This window comes from Ranitomeya imitator, chromosome 10 (assembly GCF_032444005.1).
Source record: "Ranitomeya imitator isolate aRanImi1 chromosome 10, aRanImi1.pri, whole genome shotgun sequence".
NCBI lineage: Eukaryota > Metazoa > Chordata > Amphibia > Anura > Dendrobatidae > Ranitomeya > Ranitomeya imitator.
In genome coordinates, this window is record NC_091291.1 from 75,960,932 (window position 1) to 75,985,456 (window position 24,525).

Below are 24,525 nucleotides of genomic sequence, written 5' to 3' on the forward strand. Positions count from 1 at the left end.
AAGATCACGGTTAAATTTCAGTACCCCTTGCCATTGTTATCTGATTTGTTTGCTCGGATTAAGGGGGCTAGTTGGTTCACCAAGATAGATCTTCGTGGTGCGTATAATCTTGTGCGTATTAAGCGAGGCGATGAGTGGAAAACTGCATTTAATACGCCCGAGGGCCATTTTGAGTATCTTGTAATGCCATTTGGACTTGCCAATGCTCCATCAGTGTTTCAGTCCTTTATGCATGACATCTTCCGAGAGTACCTGGATAAATTCCTGATTGTGTACTTAGATGACATTTTGATCTTCTCGGATGATTGGGAGTCTCATGTGAAGCAGGTCAGAACGGTGTTTCAGGTCCTGCGTGCTAATTCTTTGCTTGTGAAGGGATCAAAGTGTTTCTTTGGTGTTCAGAAGGTTTCATTTTTGGGGGTTCATCTTTTCCCCTTCTACTATCGAGATGGACCCTGTTAAGGTCCAAGCCATCCATAATTGGACTCAGCCGACATCTCTGAAAAGTCTGCAAAAGTTCCTGGGCTTTGCTAATTTTTATCGTCGCTTCATCTGCAATTTTTCTAGTATTGCTAAACCATTGACCGATTTGACCAAGAAGGGTGCTGATTTGGTCAATTGGTCTTCTGCTGCGGTGGAAGCTTTTCAAGAGTTGAAGCGTCGTTTTTCTTCTGCCCCTGTGTTGTGTCAACCAGATGTTTCGCTTCCGTTCCAGGTCGAGGTCGATGCTTCTGAGATTGGAGCAGGGGCTGTTTTGTCGCAGAGAAGTTCTGATTGCTCGGTGATGAAACCATGCGCTTTCTTTTCCAGGAAGTTTTCGCCTGCTGAGCGAAATTATGATGTGGGCAATCGAGAGTTGCTGGCCATGAAGTGGGCATTCGAGGAGTGGCGTCATTGGCTTGAAGGAGCTAAGCATCGCGTGGTGGTCTTGACTGATCATAAGAACTTGACTTATCTCGAGTCCGCCAAGCGGTTGAATCCTAGACAAGCTCGTTGGTCGTTGTTTTTTGCCCGTTTTGACTTTGTGATTTCATACCTTCCGGGCTCTAAAAATGTGAAGGCGGATGCTCTGTCTAGGAGTTTTGTGCCTGACTCTCCGGGTGTATCTGAGCTGGCGGGTATCCTCAAAGAGGGAGTAATTGTGTCTGCCATCTTCCCTGATTTGCAGCGGGTGCTGCAAAAATTTCAGGCTAATAAACCTGATCGTTGCCCAGCGGAGAAACTGTTTGTCCCTGATAGGTGGACGAATAAAGTTGTCTCTGAGGTTCATTGTTCGGTGTTGGCTGGTCATCCTGGAATCTTTGGTACCAGAGAGTTAGTGGCTAGATCCTTTTGGTGGCCATCTCTGTACCGGGATGTGCGTACTTTTGTGCAGTCCTGTGGGATTTGTGCTCGGGCTAAGCCCTGCTGTTCTCGTGCCAGTGGGTTGCTTTTGCCCTTGCCGGTCCCAAAGAGGCCTTGGACACATATCTCTATGGATTTTATTTCAGATCTTCCTGTCTCTGAAAAGATGTCAGTCATTTGGGTGGTCTGTGATCGCTTCTCTAAGATGGTCCATTTGGTACCCTTGTCTAAATTGCCTTCCTCCTCTGATTTGGTGCCATTGTTTTTCCAGCATGTGGTTCGTTTACATGGCATTCCAGAGAATATCGTTTCTGACAGAGGTTCCCAGTTTGTTTCGAGGTTTTGGCGAGCCTTTTGTGGTAGGATGGGCATTGACTTGTCTTTTTCCTCGGCTTTCCATCCTCAGACTAATGGCCAGACCGAACGAACCAATCAGACCTTGGAAACATATCTGAGATGCTTTGTTTCTGCTGATCAGGATGACTGGGTGTCCTTTTTGCCTTTGGCTGAGTTCGCCCTTAATAATCGGGCCAGCTCGGCTACCTTGGTTTCACCGTTTTTCTGCAACTCTGGGTTCCATCCTCGTTTCTCTTCAGGGCAGGTTGAGTCTTCGGACTGTCCTGGTGTGGATACTGTGGTGGACAGGTTGCAGCAGATTTGGACTCATGTAGTGGACAATTTGACTTTGTCCCAGGAGAAGGCTCAACGCTTCGCTAATCGCAGACGCTGTGTGGGTCCCCGACTTCGGGTTGGGGACTTGGTTTGGTTATCTTCTCGTCATATTCCTATGAAGGTTTCCTCTCCTAAGTTTAAACCTCGTTTTATTGGTCCGTATAGGATTTCTGAGGTTCTTAATCCTGTGTCTTTTCGTCTGACCCTTCCAGATTCTTTTTCCATACATAACGTATTCCATAGGTCATTGTTGCGGAGATACGTGGCACCTATGGTTCCATCTGTTGATCCTCCTGCCCCGATTTTGGTGGAGGGGGAGTTGGAGTATATTGTGGAGAAGATTTTGGATTCTCGTGTTTCTAGATGGAAACTCCAGTATCTGGTTAAGTGGAAGGGTTATGCTCAGAAAGATAATTCCTGGGTCTTTGCCTCTGATGTCCATGCTCCCAATCTTGTTCGTGCCTTTCATATGGCTCATCCTGGTCGTCCTGGGAGCTCTGGTGAGGGTTCGGTGACCCCTCCTCAAGGGGGGGGGGTACAGTTGTGAATTCTGTGGCAGAGCTCCCTCCTGTGGTCACAACTGGTACTTCGGCTGGTTCTCTCTGTGAGCTTCCGTTGGTGGAGGAAAGTGGTACTGCAGCTTCTGAGTTTCCTTCCTCAGGTGATGTGGTGAAGTCGTTAGGTGCTGCTCTATTTAACTCCACCTAGTGCTTTGATCCTGGCCTCCAGTCAATGTTCTAGTATTGGACCTGTTTCCTCCTGGATCGTTCCTGTGGCCTGCTGCTCTGCATAACTAAGTTCCTCTTTGCTATTTGTTTGCTGTTTTTTTCTGTCCAGCTTGTCAATTTGTTTTTTTCTGCTTGCTGGAAGCTCTGGGATGCATAGGGTGTACCTCCGTGCCGTTAGTTCGGTACGGAGGGTCTTTTTGCCCCCTTTGCGTGGTGTTTGTAGGGTTTTGTGTTGACCGCAAAGTTACCTTTCCTATCCTTGCTCTGTTCAGAAAGTTGGGCCTCACTTTGCTAAATCTATTTCATCTCTACGTTTGTCTTTTCATCTTAACTCACAGTCATTATATGTGGGGGCTGCCTTTTCCTTTGGGGTGTTTCTCTGAGGCAAGGTAGGCTTATTTTCTATCTTCAGGCTAGCTAGTTTCTCAGGCCGTGCCGAGTTGCATAGGGAGCGTTAGGCGCAATCCACGGCTGCCTTTAGTGTGGTTGGAGAGGATTAGGGATTGCGGTCAACAGAGTTCCCACGTCTCAGAGCTCGTTCTTGTTTTTTGGGTTACTGCCAGGTCACTGTATGTGCGCTGACCTCTATGTCCATTGTGGTACTGAATTACCTTTCATAACAGCGAGCACTGTGGAAGATCATGTTGTAAGCCTACAAAAGACAGAGAAAAAGTTTGTCCAACAGATATCAGAGTTGGTGGGAAAAAATGAGGATCTAGAAAACAGATCCAGAAGAAATAACATCCGAATAGTGGGTCTGCTGGAAAAAACAGAGGCGGGAAACCCTACTGAGTTTATTGAAAATTGGCTAAAGGAGAAGGTTGGTGACGAGGTTCTGACTAAGGTCTTTGCTGTGGAAAGAGCGCACAGAGTTCCGCCACAGCCCCCTCCACCTGGAGCCAACCCCGTACCTTGCTGGTTAAGATAGAAGGCCATAGAAATGGAGGATCTCACTGTAGGCGAACAGATTGCCATCTACCCGGATTACTCTGCTGCAGTCCAGAAACAGAGAATGCAATTTACTGGTGTCAAGAGGTGACTGAGAGAACTGGGGGTGCAGTACTCCATATTTTTCCCTGCGAGGTTGAGAGTGGTCGCTTTTAACAAAGTCCACTTCTTCATGACACCAGAGGACGCTACCCAGTGGATTGATATTAATGTCAAGAAACTACAGGCTAAAGGACACTGATTTTCCATGGAGACATGAGTTGTGATTGCTATACTTCTGGTAGAAGTGTATCAGGTTTATTTTATGCCTGTTTACTGCCTATGTCTCTTTCAATTCTGGAAGAGTGGAGTATGGCCAGTTTGGTTAGGTTGCCAGACAGTGTTGGGTTAGATAATACCAAGGGTGGTGGGGGTTGCTAACAGGGTGTTCTGCGAATGCTGTTTTTGTAATCTCTTTATCTTATTGTACATTTTGAAATGTTATTGATTAATGTAAAGAGCTTTGGTTCTGTTGGTGGCGGGAGGCAGACGGAGAAGGTAACCTAGGTGAGAGTGTCTCTAATGGGCAGAGGAGCCCCACTCTCGATGAAAGGAAAAAGCTTTATTTTGGAGGGGGGGTTGGGAGGTGGGAGTTTAAAGGGTGGGGGGAGGGGTTAGACAGCTCAGGCTAGGGAGTAAGGATTCTTGGAAGACTGTTGAGCATTGTGATGGGGGACAGCATTAAAATACTGAGTTGGAATGTAAGAGGCCTAGCGGATAAGAAAAGACGAGTGGCGGTTCTACAATATGGTCTAGACCAAAGGGCCTCATTGATATGTCTGTTAGAGATGCACTTAGTACGTGAGAAGGTCGATATCCTACGTAGGTGCTTGTTACAGAAAACGTATCATTCTACCTTCTCTACGTACTCCAGGGGAGTGTCGGTATTGGTCCCAACAGGTGTGCGTTATGAGAAGGTGAAGGTGAATGTTGATGTGGATGGGCAATATGTGGTAGTGAAATGTAGACTGCTTGGCGTTTTGATGTGTGTGGTGGCTATGTACATTCCCCCTCCATATTCCAGCATAAAAATTAGAGAAGTGTTGGAATTGATTGGACAGGGAGATCCGATGCCGCTTTTAATTATTGGAGACCTCAATAACATATGTGATGATTTCTGGGATAGAAACAAAAACATACAGAATAGGTCGGAAAGCCATACTACGGCGTTTGGAACATATGTCCGAGAGATTGGTAAGATTGATTTGTGGAGAGTGTGACATGTTGGGGAGAGGGGGTATTCTTGCTACTCGCAACTCGCTCATGATACTCTATCTAGAATAGACATGGCGCTCGGAAATGACATGTTCAATACTATGGTGGGGGAAGTGAGGTATTTGTCACGGGCATTCTCGGATCATAATCCGATTGACGTGGAATTGCGGACAATGGGGACACCAGCCCGGCACAGGGGAGAGTGGAAAATTCATCCTAACTGGTTGCATAGTGTGAGTTTGGAGAACATACTGCGGGAGGTAGAGGAGTTTTTTTTTTAGATTAACGAGGGCAGTGCGGATATACCCACTATTTGGGAGACTATGAAAGCATATCTAAGAGGTTTGCTGTTTAGGGATATCAGCAGGGCCGTACTTAGAGTTTCTGCTGCCCTAGGCACTTTTCGTGCTGCCTCCCCTTTGGTGAGTATGACTAGTGCAGACACTATCGGCAGTGACTTAGGCTACTTTCACATCAGCGATTTTTGACATTTGCGGCAGATCCGGCAGTTTTTCCGCATCCGTAACGGATCACTTTTGGCAAGACTGTGTTCGGCCTCATTCATTCCCTATGGGACTTGCGGCACTTGTGGTTTTGCTGTGATCCGACAAATGCGGTACTTGCAGCAACAAGAAAAAAAATGCTGCTAGCAGTGTTTTTTTTTGTCTCACCTCAAGTGTCGCACATGTCCGCAAGTCCCATAGGGAATGAATGAGGCCGAACGCAGAGTTGCCGGTCTGTAAGTGATATGTTACGCGACAGATGCGGAAAAACTGCAGTATCTGCTGCGAACGGAGAAAATCGCTGATGTGAAAGTAGCCTTAGCAAACCTTTCCATTAGTTGTCATGTGAGAATCTGGTGGATCTCATACACAGTACATGGTCAGATGATTCTGCCACGGTTGCAAGGTTTTGCTGACAGGTTTTTAAGGGGAACCTGTCAGTTGATTCATACTACCAAAACCATGGGCAGCATCACTCAGACTGCAAACAGGGAAGTTTATCTCTGCAAAGCTTGGACGTTTCAGAGAGAATAGTTTGAAGAGCTGGATGGTTAATTTAGTGAGAGAACGGACTAATCTGTTGCTATCGTCTGTGGGATTCTCACTCCATGTCTCTAGATCAGGGGTGGGCAATTTATTTTCCGAGGGGCCAGATGAAAGACCATGACTGTTGTGGAGGCCGAACCAATAGCATGAAAATAATTCTACTCAATATTAATTAATATTAATTGTATCACTTAATATTGAGCAGAATTAAGTATGCTGACACCCCCCCTATATATCTTTAAACCCCCCACAGCCCCTTATATACAGCATGAGCCCCACACAGCCTCCCCATATACAGCATGAAACCAGCCTCTCATCTCCTCTCCTCAGCAGCCTCCCCTCCCCTCACCAGCCTCTCACATCCTCCCATCACCAGCCTCCCCTCTCCTCTCCTCAGCAGCCTCCCCTCACCAGCCTCTCCTCTCCTCAGCAGCCTCCCCTCACCAGCCTCTCATCTCCTCTCCTCAGCAGCCTCCCCTTACCAGCCTCTCATCTCTCCTCAGCAGCCTCCCCTCCCCTCACCAGCCTCTCATCTCCTCCCCTCACCATAAAGGAAACAAAAAGTGCAGATAGAAACCCAACGTTTCGACCCTCCCGGGCCTTATTCATGGGGTTACTTGATGCAGGCTAGGATACATATGTAGGTGGCAGGCATAGGGTAGGAGGGAAAGTTCCTTGGTATATAAGCTGTCGCTTAACCTGGAACAGGCTGGGAATATGCTGTTATGTAATGCAAAGCGATAGTGGCACACAGAGGCTGTGACATCCGTAGTGGGCCTGTGTATAGCTGGATGACCCGTGCGGGCAGCACTCCTGAGGCTTGTAGTGACGTGAATGGAGGGTGCTGGATGAGCGGCGCTCCTGCGGCAGCAGGGTGCAGGAGCGCCGCTCATCCAGCACCCTCCATTCACGTCACTACAAGCTTTCCTTTTTGTGGCAACCTGTTTTGTGAACACAATAAACTTGTTATATATTTGCATCATACCAGCTTCAAGTGTGCGGTAATTTTTGATATTGGACCATACAGTAGTCAGGGCAGCAATGCCCTGATGGCGGCCTTGCGCCCAAGACCCCCTCCTCCCGCAGCAGCTGGGACTGAGGTGGGTGAGCGGGGCGACCCCCGGACTTAAAAAAAAAAATTTTTTTTTAAACTTCCTCAGGTGGTGCCCCCTGCATTGTTCCCACCCTAGGCACGTGCCCTCAAGTGCCTAGTGGCAAATACGGCCTTGGATATCAGTAGATGTAAGCGGCGGTCAAAGTAGCTGGAGAATGCTGTGAGGGAAATGCTGAGAATTGCTGAAGATGAGTTGGTCACACTGGGAACTCCTGAGGCCAGGAAAAGGCTAAGAGAAGCCCAGAATAATATGGATAAAATTATTTTGGAGAGGGCAGGGAGGAAGAGAGAGTTCCAATCACTAGCTTTTTACTAGGAGGGGGAGTTGGTGGGGCAGATGCTGTCATTGGTGGCTTCTGCCCAGAGGGGTACATCATTCATACATTCATTGGAACTTGATAACGGTACGAAAGTGTCGGAGACCTCCGAGATCTTAAAGATCTTTATGGACTTCTATGTGGATCTGTTCTCCTCTGGGGTGGTCCCATTGGTGGGAGACAATATTGCATTTTTAGAGGGTATTGTCTTACCTAGACTGAGTGAGGAGGATAGGGAAAGTTTGGAGGGCCCTATTACAGATGCAGAACTGAGTCCCACATTCAGGGCAATGGCAAGGGATAAGGCGCCAGGAGCAGATGGACTACCAGCTGAAATTTATAAAGAGATGGAGGGGGTTTTGCTGCCCAGACTGAGTGGTCTTGGAGGAGGCTAAGAATAGGGGAATCCTGCCAGCTTCCATGGAGGTAGATAAAGATCGGCGACTGCCTGAATCGTACCGCCCGATCTCTTTGCCCACTACGGATGTTAAGCTTCTGGCCGGGGTGTTAGCAACCCGTTTGACGGGTGTTATTTCTAACTTAATACATCCAGATCAGTCTTGCTTTATGCCTGACAGGTCTATGACGGTTAATCTAAGAAGGCTTTTTCTGAATGTACAACTGGGGGCTGATAACGGTGGTCATAGAGTTATTGCTTCCCTAGATGCCCATAAGGCATTTGATAGTGTGGAATTGGGGGTACTTGTGGCAGGTATTACACTGTTTTGGCTTTGGTCCACAATTCGTGTTTTTGGTTCAGCTGTTGTATGCGCAATCGTCAGCTAGAGTGAGAGTGAATGGGGAAGCTTTCTCATACGATAAAGCTACATAGAGGGACAAAACAGGGGTGTCCTCTCTCCCCGATTTTGTTTGCTTTGGCCATGGAGCCATTGGCCACCAAAATTCGACAGTCTGCCAAGGTCTCTGGGTTTAAATATGGATCAATAGAAGAAAAGATAGCGCTTTATGGGGATGATATACTGCTGTTCTTGAATGACTCACGTGGCTCTTGAGTAATGCTATTCGGCTCATCGAGGGATTTGGCGCTTTGTCGAGGCTAAAGGTAAATTGAACTAAATCAACTCTACTTATGGTGGAGGATGCAGGAGATGAGCTGGGAGATTCCACGGAAGGGGGTAGACTTAAAATAGCAGACCAATTTAAATATTTGGGAGTATTAAACAAATTTGCCGATTAGGAACTATTTGCATAAGAATCTGACAACGGTGTTGGAAGTTCTTAAGGTAAAGGAAGGGGCTTGGTCTAAATTGCACTTGTCTGTTGTAGGCCGAGTTAATCTTATTAAAATAATTCTGATGCCTAAGATATTGTATGTTCTCTATAACTCACCTATCTGGATACTGCATTGGAAATTCAAACTGATTAACTCCTTATTTAGAAGTTTGGTGTGGGGGAAACAACACCCCCACATCAGGTTGGAGACACGCTGGAGGTTTGGCTTTACCTAATCCCGAAATATACTTTTTAACGGCCCAATGTCAGCATTTAAAGGGCTGGGAGCATGAGACGTCTGCCAATGTGGTACAGCTCTTGATAGAGAGGGTGACAAACAGAAGTCCGGTGGTACAGTGTTTAGAATATGGTTCCCTGGGGATGCTTGGGAAGATGTATCCAACATTGTTTCTGATATATAAAATATGGGGGAGAGTTAAACAAATTCATGGGGTTACCTGTCTTACCAGGTTTTCTCCGCTGTGGTTTAATAATAATCTGCCGGAGTTTTTGGCAATGGGATGTATATCAGAATGGCAAGCTTCCCCTAGCTTGTCTATCAGCTATGTCTATCAGATTTTAGAGCGGCGGGAGTTGAAATCCTTTTCCTAGCTGCAGTCAGAGTATGATCTTAGGACATCCGGGGGATATCAATATGCACAAGTTAGACATGCATTTGAGGCTCAGAATAAGGGAGATTGTCTCAAAATCCAAAGTGACTTAGTATTGGGATACATCTGTGGAGTGGGGACAACGAGGGGAGTTTTCTCCTCCCTGTACAAAGATTTACTCCATACCCACTCATTGGAATATCCGATTGGCGCAAGGGCTAAATGGGAGAGAGAGTTGGGTCACTTAGAGGATGAAACGGAGGTTTTTCCTATAAAATAATGGTCTATATGTTCATAATGGAAGACACTATATAATGCTAGCGTGTATACTGTTATAAGACATGTTAAGAGAAGAGCGTGAGCTGTCTAATTGGGAAAGAGGGGGATAAGGGGGGTTATTGTTGTGAGAATTTGAAAATACATGTATTAATGTCAAATGTTTTACTGAAATTTTATACTTAATAAAAACCTATTTGAGTTAAAGAAAGACTTGTAGAGCAGCCCCATGACTGCCAGTCTCCACAGCCACCACAGTCACCCAGTGCCCAGTCAGCGAGTTGTAATGTGAAATGCACCCTGGCACACACAGATTTTTTCAGGGAACGGGTGATATTGTCGACGACATGCTGGTATAACGTATGCCAGCTTTCTTAGAGGAGCATTGGCTATTGGGCAACTGGTACTGAGGGACTGTGACGGCCATCAACTTTTGGAAGCCATCTGTATCCACCAGGCGGAAAGGCAGCATTTCCGTGGCTAACAGATTTGGAGATGGTGGAGTTCAAGCTATTATCTTTGCCCTGTGAAGCAGGAAACATTCTTTTATGTGACTACAATTACAGGACCAAGAGTTGGCTGCTCTGCTAAGAGAAGACAGAGTACGGAGAACAAACCTCTGGACTGTAAATGATGTGCAGGAGGAGATGTTATGGTGGATTGAGGAAGATGTGTTGTGCTAGGTGACACAAAAGCAGCAGTGAGACTCCCACACTAATGTATGTTTATTATGCATGTAGTTGTGAAATCATTGCAATTTTTGCCTCTACCAAGTTTTTTTTTGGCAAAGTTGACTTATGTGTGTTGGGTATTCCTTTGCAGTCTCAAAAAATGCCCAGGCTAGGCAACCCTTGTTACCCCTGCTAACTGCACATTCCCGACCGATGCTGGTCACATCCAGAATTGGGACTGAGGATGCAGTGCTTGTTGTGGTTGAGTCACTTCATGTCTGTGTTTGAAGCCTCAAAGTAACCTCTCAATCTTCCTCCTTCTCCACCTCCTCTGCGCTACTCAGCTGCGTACCTCTGGGTTCACACCAAGTGGGATCTACAACCTCATCATCATCCTCTCTGTTGTCACACTACTCACCCTGAGAGTCATCCTCCTGTCCTGACACCACAGTACAGTCCGTGAGCGCCTCAGGTATCTGAGTCCCATCAGGATCACCTCCACCCTTGGTGGTTAATGTCTGGTGATGAGGTTCTTTACACTAGTTTTTATTTCCAGTATTGGGTGCATTGCACACTCTTTTCTAATTCAAAACATGAAGAAAAATGTATATAATTTTTAACTAATTTACAGAAAATAACAAAAATAAACAGTGGGTTATTCGAAAAAATAGTTCTGCATTTCTCTTTTCAAACTCACAATATATACTTTTTTTGAAGATTTAGCATTCCCATGAATCACTAATATAATATAGTTTTATACCCACATTTTTTTTAACTGTTTCACATCTATGTCATGTTGAATTAAACAACTTGTGGCATCTGGATGCCCAGGATGCTTGGAGTACATCTCTCAATTTTTTGGAATTTGTTGGCTTTGCCTCAGAAGTGGCATTTTTGTTGTCACCCCACAAGTGTTCTATTGGATTAAGGTCCTTGGATCAGGCTGGCCACTCCATAACTTCAATTTTGTTGGACAGGAACCAAGATTTTCAAGGGCATATCCTCTTCAGAGTAATGGAACATGACCTCTTCAAGTATTTTAATATATGCAAACAGGTAGTTCTTGTTAAGAGATTAGCTTCACACAGGCGTCTTATAACTGTCATAGTCATCACATGTAACCCGAGACTGTCTTTGATTATCATGGAGCTGATCACTAACTGAACCTTTGCAAGTCTGGTTTTTCTTCAATCCATTGGAATGGCAGTCTTCATTTTTCTTCTACTTCTCTCTGGTTTGGTTTTCAAATTTAAGGTATTATGTCATTTTAGCTGAGCAATCTATCATTGTCTGCACTTCTTTATAAGTTTTTCCTTCATCAATCAACTTTTTAATCAAGTACACTATTCTTCTGAAAAATGTCTCAAAACAACCCATATTTATTCCAGGAGAAATGCAGGTACAACATGTCCTGGCGTTCATCCTTAAATAAGGGCCACCTGATTCACTCCAGTTCCTTCACAGAATGATTGACCTCACTAATTGAACTCCACACTCCAGTTATTTTGAACAAACTCCCTTTCAATTAATTATTCTAATACACAGACACAAAAACATTCAGATCATGAGTCTGAGTCTGTTGGTTTTCTTAAAATCTACTGCACAAAATGGTAAATTGTTTGACATGTTGTAATTAGTGTTGAGCATTCCGATACCGCAAGTATCGGGTATCGGCCGATACTTGCGGTATCGGAATTCCGATACCGAGATCCGATATTTTTGTGGTATCGGGTATCGGTATCGGAGGTGTAAAATAAAGAATTAAAATAAAAAATATTGTTATATTCACCTCTCCGGCGGCCCCTGGAACATCACCGCGAGTCACCGGCGTCCGGCAGGCTTCTTTGTTCAAAATGAGCGCCTTTAGGACCTGCGGAATGACGTCACGGCTTCTGATTGGTCGCGTGCCGCCCATGTGACCGCCACGCGACCAATCAGAAGCCGCGACGTCATTCCTCAGATAAATTCCTAGAATGAGCACCTTTAGGACCTGTGGAATGAAGTCGCGGCTTCTGATTGGTCGCGTGGCGGTCACATGGGCGGCACGCGACCAATCAGAAGCCGCGACGTCATTCCGCAGGTCCTAAAGGCGCTCATTTTGAACAAAGAAGCCTGCCGGACGCCGGTTCCTCGCGGTGATGTTCCAGGGGCCGCCGGAGAGGTGAATATAACAATATTTTTTATTTTAATTCTTTATTTTACACCTCACTATGGATCCCAGGGCCTGAAGGAGAGTTTCCTCTCCTTCAGACCCTGGGATCCATCAGGATACCTTCCGATACTTGGTGTCCCATTGACTTGTATTGGTATCGGATATCGGTATCGGCGATATCCGATACTTTTCAGGTATCAGCCGATACTATCCGATACCGATACTTTCAAGTATCGGACGGTATCGCTCAACACTAGTTGTATTATAATTTATGCCAATAACCGTGAACAATCACTATTTAGCTCCGGAATTGCCTTTCTTTCACCCGCAATGAGTGCTCCCTGGTCCCCAGTATGGTCCTTGGAAGGAATAAGTCATGTGCCTGTCCCTTGTACCGATCACACATATTTATAGACAAAAAAAGGCTGCGCGGCACCCCTCTAAAGGTGGGTGCACAAATAGGATGCCACAAATAATGTAAAAAATAGAGTTGGCACAGCAAAATAATTGCAAAGAACAGGAGAGTATTTTATTAGTACATGATCATCCAATGTATAGACAATATTACGTTTCGGCCAGTTACCTGGACTTCATAAGAACTAAAATGTATAAGTAACAACAAAATGATTAGTAAATACTGTATACAATCTATACCCAATACATGGATAAGTGCTGTATGTAAATTCATTTATATGGAGACACTTGAATAAACGTGTATATTTAGAGTTAGAGTTTTAGACGAAATATTGATAACTAATGATGTCTCCGTGCCTGGGATCTTGTGTGTACTGTTGTCTGAGATGTTCCTGGCACACTGTCCACCGCTTCTCGTTTTCTTTTTGGGTATCTCCGTTTTTTGTTGCTTAAAAAAGGTGCTTGTTGTTTGTGAAAAAATATTTTATTGTCTGAAATTGAGTAGGTTGAGTCAGAAGGAATTTTCCGGTATCTGAAAGAACCTTGTAAAATGAAAGAATCCTGCCATTTACATACTCGGTTGTTTTTATAATCTTCAGTGTCAAGTAGGAACTTGATGCATTTCTTTTGCTCAGAATCCTCTTGATGGTGGGAATAATTAGTGGTAATCTTTGATTTGATAGACTGAAAGTTTTCACTTGTCATCGACAAGGTGAGTTGGGTTTCAGTAGATTTTATCTTCTCTCAAACTCTAATTATGTACTTCTGGAGACTTTATAAACTGAGTCATAAAATTGAAAAAGCATTTATTCAGAACATGTGTAGGAAGATGGAACGGGAGGGTGATGCCTCTCTCGTGTCAGTTCCTGAACTATCAGGGCTGTCACCATTGTTGCAGGGGGGAAAGCTTTCTAACCTGGACAGACCTTTGCACTCAACTGTAGGGGGTGTGTCAGGGATAAAAGGGATGATGCGCGGGAAAGCGGGACAATTGGTGGAAAGACAGAGTGCGCAGCAGGAGAAGGTTGACTCACTCTCCGTGGGGCTATGCGATAGCACAGGCCGGCGCTGCAGCTCTTCAGCCCTTGCGTACACTGACCATGGGGGACATAACTTTGTGTGCCCGCTCACCCCTGTGACTGAGGGTTGACGTGCATTGTTCTGCTGACTGCCGCGTGTGCACGGCCTGAGTCTGACCAGGCGAATCACTTAGAGCCAGGTAGCTTCATCCCCATCACCACCACTGGGCTGAGACACCTTACGGCGGTGTCAGAGACTGCTTCACTTCGCGTTCATTTTTTCGGTAACCCAGGACCTCGCCTCAGAGAAGCAGGATATGCCGCTTCTGTCAGGAGACAGTGCATCACCTTCCTTCAGGAACAGGCCAGAGAGATCTCACGCATCACTTATGGCGCAACTGTGGGATTTCAAGCTTCCACATCCCGGAAACCATCAGACTGATAAGTTTACCTGTTTCATAACTGTTTGTTCTTACTCTGACTCAATACCCAGTTTTACACCCATCTTAAACCCTTTCTCTCCCTGCGGGGATTATCACTTGTAATAAACCCTTTATCTCTTGTTCTGCCTCCTGCTCGCCACAGCATCCGCGTTCCTGCTATTCTACATTTGGCATAGTCGGCAGGATGCAGTCTAACAGCATGGAGGCGGCAGACCAAGCATTTGGGGTGAGCTCTAGGTCCAGTATCTCTCTGGGGCAATGTTGAACAATCTCCCTAAGTTTACGGGGAATAACACCATGTCATGGAGCTGGACTTAGTGTTTTGAGAGGGATGATGAGGATGCATCCCATGACCCCTGCATTAGAGGCCGAGGTGGCCAAGATGGCCTTGGATGGAGAAGCCAGAGACTCAGTCATGTTGCGACCCCCCAGGAAACGAGACACCTTTAACAAGGTGCTACAAATTTTGGAGGAGACTCATGGGGACCCCACGGATGTAGGGGAGTTAAGAATGCCTTTATTTAGCCTTATGCAAAGGGAGGGGGAGACGGTGACTCAGTACATGAACGCTCTCCAGGAGATCCATACTGCTATCATTACTGACGTAATGTTGCAAGATCCGTTGGTGACAGGCTTGCGGGACGTGTTGACAAAACAGGCTTTGTGGGAGCACTTGGGGTTAAATTCTCGCATGACCTTTTCTGAGATAGGAAGCAAAATACGCACACGCGAGCAACAGCAAGGCATGACAGTCCCGGTACGGAAGGTCTGGAGTGGAGAGGTATCTGTGAACATGATCACCGAACCACAATGGGTTCAGAAATTGCGGAAGGAAATCCAGGATATTCAAGGAGAGTTGGCAGATGCAAAGAAGAAATCAGTAGGTACTTCGATTCCGCCAGGGGGCAGGGATGGCCCCGAACCTCGCTGCGAAACAAGGATGTACTCTCGAGAGAGACACCTCACCTGTTACAATTGTGGAGAAATTGAACATTTGGCTTGGGAGTGCTCATGACGGGGTAGGTCTCCTCAATGTCATCTGTTAAACTAGAGGGCTCCGAGCCTGGGAGATGCTGCCTGGAGCCTAAACAGTCACAAAGGAGTAACAGAAGTCCCACGAATCTAGTCTTTTTGTGCTCCCTCATCTGGGCTGAACTGGACAGTCAAGCAGTACGTTGACTGGTGGATACTGGCTCACAGGTGACTACGATGCCTGAAACTTACTTTCAGTGACACTTTCCTCGTTCTGCCACCAGGACAAACCATGCTTACTCTGCCTGTGCGGCCTTGTACCCCGCTAGAAATCCAGATCAAACCAGCTACTACAGATACTACAGAACAATTACCCCCAGGACTCCTTATGGTGTGAATGTTAGCCATTGAACGTGACCAGATGATCCCAGTATGTTCTGTCAATTTGGGAGAAGATAACATCACGCTAACTCTCAGAAGTGAAGTGGCTCGAATTATGAGCATGCCGGAAGAAGTGATACCACCTCAGACCGTGCAGTTGATGGTGAAGCAGGGAGACCCTTGGACCATGACTGTGGATATGTCTTCAACACAAGAACCTCACCATAAATTGGAAGGGCATCATATATTGGAGCAGATGCGGGCTGAGCTGATAAACCTTACTCCGCTACAGATTCAGCAAGTGGAAGTTGTACTGGGGCGATATCAAGACATATTCGCACGCCATGAGGATGATTTCAGCTGCACTACAGCAATTACACATGAGATACCGACTGAGAATGCCACACCCATAAGGGAGTGGTATGGACAAATTCCGCTACCCGTATAGTCCAACGGAAAATGCTTCAGCCCTGTCTGTCAAAGGATCCAGATCAGGTAGAGGAGCTGCAAGATGCGACTGAAATACTTTCACCAGTTGTAGAAACACAGAAAACTGGAGAACCACAAAAGAAAAAAGTGTACTAGTCCAAAAAAATAAATAATGCAAATTTTATTAAATAACTACAAATATCAAAGGTCTCAAACAAAAGAGGCTAAAATCGGCAACCACCTGCAGTAGCGGAACAGAGCAGCACACATCACTATTTCAATCATAGTCAAGCATGAGATCATGCCTAAGCCAGAATGCATGCATCAAATATAAATAGACAGTGTTATACATATAAAGAACACTCCACCAATGCCAGTTCCTCAACACCCCCTTGAGGAAGGTTGATCCGAAACGCACGTCGGGAGGGTGGGGGACGATGTGGCACATTGCTTATCATCCACTAGGTATGTCGCTTGATACACTTTATGAATGTCTTGCTGATTTATATTTATCCGCATTGGTGGAGTGTTCTTTATATGTATAGCACTGTCTATTTATATTTGAAGCATGGCATGATTGAAATAGTGATGTGTGCTGCTCTGTTCCCCTACTATGCAGGTTGCAGGTGGTTGCTGATTTTAGCCTCTGTTGTTTGAGACCTTTGATATTTGTAGTTATTTAATAAAATTTGCATTATTTTTTTTTTTGGACTAGTACACTTTTTTCTTTTGTGTTTCACCAAGTTGTAGTAGATTGTGAAGAGGAAGAAAATCCTGAACAGCCACCAGAAGAGCTATGGGAGGAACCAATACTTGAAGTTCCCGAAGAGCCTGCCCCAGTGGGAATGGATGCGCTACTTCCCTTACTTATGCAACCTGACTCAACCACCCAAGGTGACTCATCTACTCCTTCTGACTTATGGCGCACCAAACGAACAACAGCCGGATTACCCACCAATCGATACAATTAATTTGGCAGTAAACTGTCAAAGAAAAAGAAGACTGTCCACATATTTTACACAAACACTCGCCCGTGGAATGCTGAGCAAAAGGAGAGGGGGAGTGTAGGAAGATAGACTAGGCTGGTGATGCCTCTCTTGTGTTGGTTCCAGAACTATAGGGGCTGTCACCATTCTTGCTGGGGGGAAAACTTTCTGACCTGGACAGACCTTTGCACTCAACTGTAGGGGGCGTGACAGGGATAAAAGGGATGGTGCATGGGAAAGCAGGACACTTGGTGGGAAGACAGAGCGCACAACAGGAGAAGGTTGACTCAGTCTCCTTGGGGCTATGCGATAGCACAGGCCGGCGCTGCAGCTCTTCAGCCCTTGTGCACACTGACTGTGAGGGACGTAACTTTTTGTGCCCGCTCACCCCTGTGACTGAGGGTTTGACGCGCACCATTCTGCTGACTGCCGCGTGTGCCCGGCCTGAGTCTGACCTAGAGCCGGGTAGCTTCATCCCTGTCACCTCCACTGGGCTGAGACACCTTCCGGCGGTGTCAGAGATTGCTTCACTTCGCGTTCATCGTTCAGTTAACCCAGGACCTCGCCTCGGTGAACCAGGATATACCGCTTCTGTCAGGAGACAATGCATCACCCTCCTTCAGGAAAAGGCCAGAGACTTGACGTGTCACTTATTGTGCCACCGTGGGATTTCAAGCTTCCACAGCCCGGAAACCATCAGACTGATAAGTTTACCTGTTTCTTAGATGTTTGTTCTTACCCTGACACAATACCCAGTTTTACTCCCCTCTTAACCCTTTTTCTCCCTACGTGAAGTATCCGTTGTAATAAACCCTTTAACTTTTGTTCTGCTTCCTGCTCGTTACTGCATCCCACGTTTCTGCTATTCTACATATGTTCAAATTTTTTTCAAACATTATTGGTTTCCTTAAATATTGTAGGTCATAGAGAGACCCTCAAGCGTCAGGAAATTCTCTGAGCTCTCAAATACTCTTCTAGAGTAGTACAGTGAAGTTCAAGTTCAAACAACAAATGATTTTTTCACAAACGAGCACCTTTCTTTAAAAAAAAAAAAAATTAAAAAAACGTAGCCTAATTTTTTTTTGTACCAGAATGGAGGCGGCACCGGTGCAGTAGCATCTATCGAAAAAGTGACACATGCTACTTTGCAGGCGTGGCCACCGGCACCATTTTAATTAAGATAATTTTTTTTTCAAAACAAAACTGTATATCTAAATAAATCCAAAACATGGATATTATCCACTGTATCATGCTACAGCTGTGATTTTTTTTTTTCATACCATATTATATCCAGTATGTAAAATAGGGGTCAGGTGACTGAGGGATCACTGACCTGTCATAAGCCATAGTGATGAATATCTAAGCAGAGCACCACATAAAGACCTCAACATGCCCGCCTGAAGCACGAGAATCTCATTAACTGAAAACTACAAATAAAGATTAAACTACCACCAGACAGAATTCAGCAACCAAGGTATCATTTTAATCAGTATAATGGTGCCAACCTGACAGTGTCTGTAGTTTTATGAGCACAATCCTTTCTGCCCATAGATCACATAATAGTATATGGATGAGTAATTGAATACAGAAAATAGTTTCAACATTTTTTTGGATCATTATGTAACACAGAAATGTAGCATATAGCACCTAATACTCTATGGATGTAAACATAGTAATTATTTTCACCCGAAAAATAAAATAGTGGTTAACTGTCACAGCTATATATTTAGCAAAGGATTGCTAAGCCCTAATTCCTGTCTAGATAATGTATTCAGCCATTATCCCTGCTCCTGCAACTCTCTCTCACTCCCTAGGCTAAATGCTGATTGTACTGTATCTGATACGAACAGCAAAGCATAAAATTAGCCCTTACAAGGACTGTTAGTATGATGGTTCAGCTTCAGCATCAATATCAACACTACAGGACTCTGATTCGTTAAACTGTGCACACATACGCCTGTACAAGCAATCTCTCCCTCCAATAGCAACTGTCACAGAACTGTGCAATGGTATTAGTGTGCCATACCTGGCAGCGCCTGTCCTTTTATAACCCCTGATGAACATGGCCAGCCAATAACAGTAATACCGCTACCAAGATGGATATGGCATTACAGAAACTCACAGGAAATCCCTGCATGCTTAGTCAGTGGCGTATCTGGGGGGGGGGCAGCCCGGGGCATGTGCCCCGGGCGCAGCTGACAGGGGGGCGCAGTCGGGCCGCATAATGCGGCGATCCGCAGTGTCTCCCCTGGCAGCTGCATTCTGCCACCCCCCCCCCCCGGACTGGGAGTCAGCAGTTCTCTGTGCCGACTGTCAAGCTGACAGCTGGCACAGAGAAGCTGCAGTGCGCCGGCTCCCAGTATTCAATTGTACTCGTATCTTACAGACACGAGTACATTTGAAGATCTGACTGCAGGGTAGCATCTAGATTGGAGTTGATTTCTTGAGGGGGAGGAGTGATTCCTTGGAATCATGATGTCACCAGAAGGGGCGGGGTCTCCATCATGGCAATGGAGAGCAGATAGCAGGAAGCTGCGTTTTTGACGCTGCTGATGAGAAGAGAAACAGGAAATGAGGAGCCGTGCGAGGAGAGGACCGAGGGGCTGCAGCATGGAGCCGTGTGAGGAGAGGAGCTGCACAATGGACCCTTGTACAAGGGAATGAGGATGCAGGACTTGGTGTGAGGCTCTCAGGATGTAATTTGGAAAGGGGCTGATGTTACCTGAGTGGGGCTGCATAGGGAAGATGCAGATGATGAGACGCTGTGTGGGGAATGGGGAGATGATGAGACGCTGTGTGGGGAATGGGGAGATGATGAGACGCTGTGTGGGGAATGAGGGGAATGATGAGACGCTGTGTGGGGAATAGGGGGATGATGAGGAGCTGTGTGGGGAGTGGGGGGATTTATTGTGTGGGGAGAATTGGAGTGGAGATGGGGGGATTTAATGTGTGGGGGAGATTTGAGGACACAAAATGAAGATTAAAGGGGGAGATGGGGGCATATATGAGGAAACAGTACAGGGGAATGAGGGCATGTATGAGGAAACATGTATGAGGGTGATGGGATGTGTGCAGACACAGTATGGGGAGACAGGTCAGCAGGCAGTATAGAAAATGAGGGGGTAAATATATAAGGAGACAGTATGGTGAACAGGAGGGATGTGAGAGGAGACAGTATGAGGAGGGAGGGGAATAGTGTGAGGAGACAGTATGGGGGAGAAAAGTGAGTGTGAACAGAATAGAAACTGAGTAGTGGGGGCGTAGCATGCGGGGACAGTGTAAGGGCACAGCCAGGAGGGGACAGAATACCAGGAAGAGGGAGTGTGATGAGAGAGTACAGCATAAATACTGGGCCCTATAGGGAGGACAAAGTGTGAGGGGACAGTGTGAAGAGGGGGCCGGTATGGAAAGAGAGGTCAGTGAGAAGAGCATGTACCATAAGAGGGACAGTGTGAGGGTCATATTTTGTACAGACAATAATAGTGAGGGGCAATTTTTTATTCAGGAGCATTATAATGACACTTGTATCTTTAATGGCATCATGTCAAGATTTTCTGCAAAAGAACGGAGAAGATAGAAGTCTGCAGAGACGGCTGTGGATGAGAAAACTCATCATGGGGTCTGGACAAGATGAAGAAGAGAAGGAGAACGACTCCAGAGACGATGTCATCTATAAGGTACCTGGATGTAAATGTTATTTGTGATACTAACTAATTCTCATGTTTTTATTTATGTAAGGAACATTAAAGGAGATGTCCAGGTTTGTGTTGAGTCTGCAGTCATTCTTGGTGACTGCAGACTTCTGAATTCTCGCAGTGCACACTGCACGCTGTCAGGATTCTCTCGTGCTGGCGATTTTACATATGTGCGGTCACGTACTGTCTAGACATGTGTGGCCTCACTCAATGAAAATGAACTGAGCGAGGCCAGGCACGTCTAGTCGGAATGTGGTCAGAAGTATGCAAATCACATGCTTGTGCTGACATGACTGTCCACCGGCAAGGGAGAATCCTAAAAGTGTGCAGTTGCGAGTAGTGTTGAGCGAAACGGGTCGGCCAGATTCAGAAGTCGCCGACTTTTGGCAAAGTCGGGTTTCATGAAACCCGACCCGACCCCTGTGTGGGGTCGGCCATGAGGTCGGCGATCTTCTGAATCTGGTATCGGAATTCCGATACCGATTCCCGATATGTTTAAGATATTGGGAATCGGTTTTGGAATTCAGATTTAAGTGTAAAATAAAGAATAAAAATAAAAAATATTGCTATTAGGAATATACCTACCCTCGGACGCGCCCTGGTTCTAACCCGCAGCCTTCCTTCCTAAGAATCAGCGCTTGAAGGACCTTTCGATGACGTCGCGGCTTGTGATTGGTCGCGTGACGCCCATGTGACCGCTCACGCGACCAATCACAAGCCGCGACGTCATCGAAAGGTCCTTCAGGTGCTCATTCTTAGGAAGAAAGGCTCCCGGTTACAACCAGGGCGCGTCCGAGGGTGAGTATAGCAATATTTTTTATTTTGATTCTTTATTTTACACATTAATATGGATCACAGGGCCTGAAGGAGAGTTTCCTCTCCTTCAGACCCTGGGAACCATTAGAAACGCAATGCAATGCATTGGGTTTCGTGTTTCGGCCGACCCCGACCCCGACTTTTCTATAGGATCGGCCGATTTCACTCGACCCGACTTTTGAAAAAGTCGGGTTTCGTGAAATCCGACCCGATCCTATAAAAACAAATGTCGCTCAACCCTAGTTGCGAGAATTCAGAAGCCTGCGATGTCAGGATTCAGCTCTGCAGGTTCCAGAAGTCACCACGTGGACACTTCACTCATATGCGACTTTCATACTTATGGTCCTTTCTCTTCTGCTTCTCTGTTTTTCACTGAACATTGAGAGCATTAGGGAGAGGAACTCGTGGGTACATGACTAAGTGTGCAAATCGCATATGTCCTGGGGGGGCGCCAAACTGAACTCTTGCCCCTGGTGTCAGAAACCCTAGATACACCTCTGTGCTTAGTGGCTGTGGAACAAGCGCCAAACATTTGTGGTGGGGATTTGAGTTTGAAATTGGGCACTGGCTAATGCTCGCTGATCGCCGAGCACATCCAAGCACCCAGATACTTGAGTAATATCTTAGTATCACTGAGCACGTCCGCCCATCCCTTGTGTTAACTCTTTATACCCTGCTTATACAGCATCTTAGACCAGGGGCAAATCTTCAGAATACATTAATGAAAAAAAAACAATACTTTGCAAGACCCATGTGACTTCATTGGATTTGTTGCACAGTTGTTGCACCATACATATAAAAACAAGTAGTATAGTGTGAAACACTGAATTACAGAAAAAAACAGATATTATCAATAATTAAATAATTAGCACAGTCCCGGAGAGTTAAACAGGTAGCTAAGTGAGTTCATGTAGCTATAGTTTAGTGTATTTGTCAGTGGCTAGTGAACCTATTTTGCATGCTCTTACACATTTATTTTATAAAACAAAAAAGAAGAGAACTTCCATGTCACAGTCTTTGTTTTCATTCCACTTCTTTTACCTATAGCTACAGAGCTATTCTCCCACATAATCAACCAGAAGAAGAAAATCCAAGGATATTTTGTTCTGGTCTCATAAATAAAACTAACATGTACAACACTATCTTAGCATAAACTGTTACTATAATCACATATTTCTTGTACAATTTTAACAGATATATGTCATTAGCATTTTAACCTCATTCCCAATAACCTTCTCTGGAGGATGAATATTATTTGTATCAAATGCATTGGTCATATCCCAGCCATTAACAAAGCCAACATTGAGGTCCTTCAAGACAATTTCCATGATAAAGTAGTGTAACGAACCATGAAAGTCACTGAAACGCTCCAAATCTTTCATGTCACTTGTATTCTCAGTCTTAATTATGACTTTCGTTTCTGGGCTTCGGCGGAACAGACGCTCTATAGCCCGGCGTATATTATACAGTCTCTTAATGAAGTAATAAATGGGGAAGGCTCTGAAATGGATTCCAATATTCAGTATGATGACCGTTCGCTTTTCACCTCTTATTAAGTCGATTTCACGAGCAATGGTACGTTCCTCTTGCCATGGTCCATTTGATGAGGAAACAAAAGGGAAGGTGTGACTTTTCCAGGAAATTTTCACATTCCGCTGAAGGTCCAAGATTAAAAGTTCACGCGACCAATTATCTTCATAAAGATTGAAATTTTGGAGTGCTGTGTATAGATAGATAAATGTCACTATAATTGTTTTTCAATTAGGCCTATTTGAAAGTCAATACTATACATGGAATAGATTATAGCTACTGATCTGCTTGACTTACTGTATTTGAGAGTATATTTACTGTATATACAGTGTCTAATATCTCCACATTAAAGATGGCCTGTAAACTTTCCAGAGATGTCTTTTAGTAGATAAAAATATTCATCTGAAAATAATTCTGGAGCATCTTGTCTTAGAACTTAGGATTGTTCTATGTCTCTGTTAATCCTGGAAACGGATTAACAAAAAGACATCCTGTGTCATTGGGTTGTGCCCTACACAGTCTGACTCTGTCCAGTTATTGATTACATTACCAAACTGTCAGGGGATCCACATCCCTGACAGTCAACGGCAATTTTCAAGTTTTCAACTCATGTTCAATTGCAGCCAAAAGGAAACATACACATGAAAGCTGTACATCTAGTAAAAAATATACAGTGCTTTGAAAAAATATTCATACTCCGTGAACTTTTCCCCATATTTTAACGTTACACCTACAAAGTGAAAGTATTTTATTGGGATTTTACATAATATACTAACACAAACTGGCAAGCATTTGTGAAGTGTAAGAGTATGTGCACACGCTACGGATTTTGCTGCGGATTTTGCTGCGGATCCGCAGCGTTTCTGCAGCTGTGGGTCCCGCAGCAGTTTCCCATGAGTTTACATTACAATGTAAACCTATGGGAAACAAAAAGCACTGTGCACATGCTGCGTAAAAAACCCCGCGGAAAAGCAGCGGTTTACATTCCGCAGCATTTCACTTCTTTCTGAGGAGGATTCCGCAGCGGTTTTACAGCTGCTCCAATAGAAAACTGCAGTTGTAAAACCGCAGTGAAATCCGCAGAAAAACCGCGGTAAATCTGCGATAAATCTGCAGCAAAAACACAGCGTTTTGCCCTGCAGATTTATCAAATCTGCTGCGGAAGAATCCGCAGTGGACCATTCTACGTGTGCACATAGCCTAAAGAAAATTATACTACTGAAAGTCTTTTGGGATATGTATATTCCATCTATGCAAATCTAGAAGCTAAATGTCACAATTCGACTGGCGAGTGAACTAGGACAAGGGGCACCTTTACTGTTCCTAGCTAGCCCTGTTCGCCGGGATATTTCAGATGACGAAGACGACGGGGTCTCCGCCCTTGCCCTATCTCCTAGATCAGCCCTTCGTCTGTTCCCTTCCCCCACCAAGGGAAGAGGGGCGCTACTGTGCACCGCAATACGCCAACTCA

General features: G+C 45.3%; 1 protein-coding gene across 1 annotated transcript in view; it reads right to left on the reverse strand.

The window, feature by feature from the left end:
* Positions 1-22,405: 22,405 nt before the first annotated feature.
* LOC138652210 (NXPE family member 4-like) overlaps positions 22,406-24,525 on the reverse strand; it is a 115,098-nt gene continuing 112,978 nt past the window's right edge. Inside the window, exon 4 of the mRNA XM_069742979.1 lies at positions 22,406-23,244. Coding sequence (XP_069599080.1) covers positions 22,712-23,244 — 533 coding nt within the window. The 3' untranslated portion in view covers positions 22,406-22,711. The remainder of the gene's footprint in view (positions 23,245-24,525) is intronic.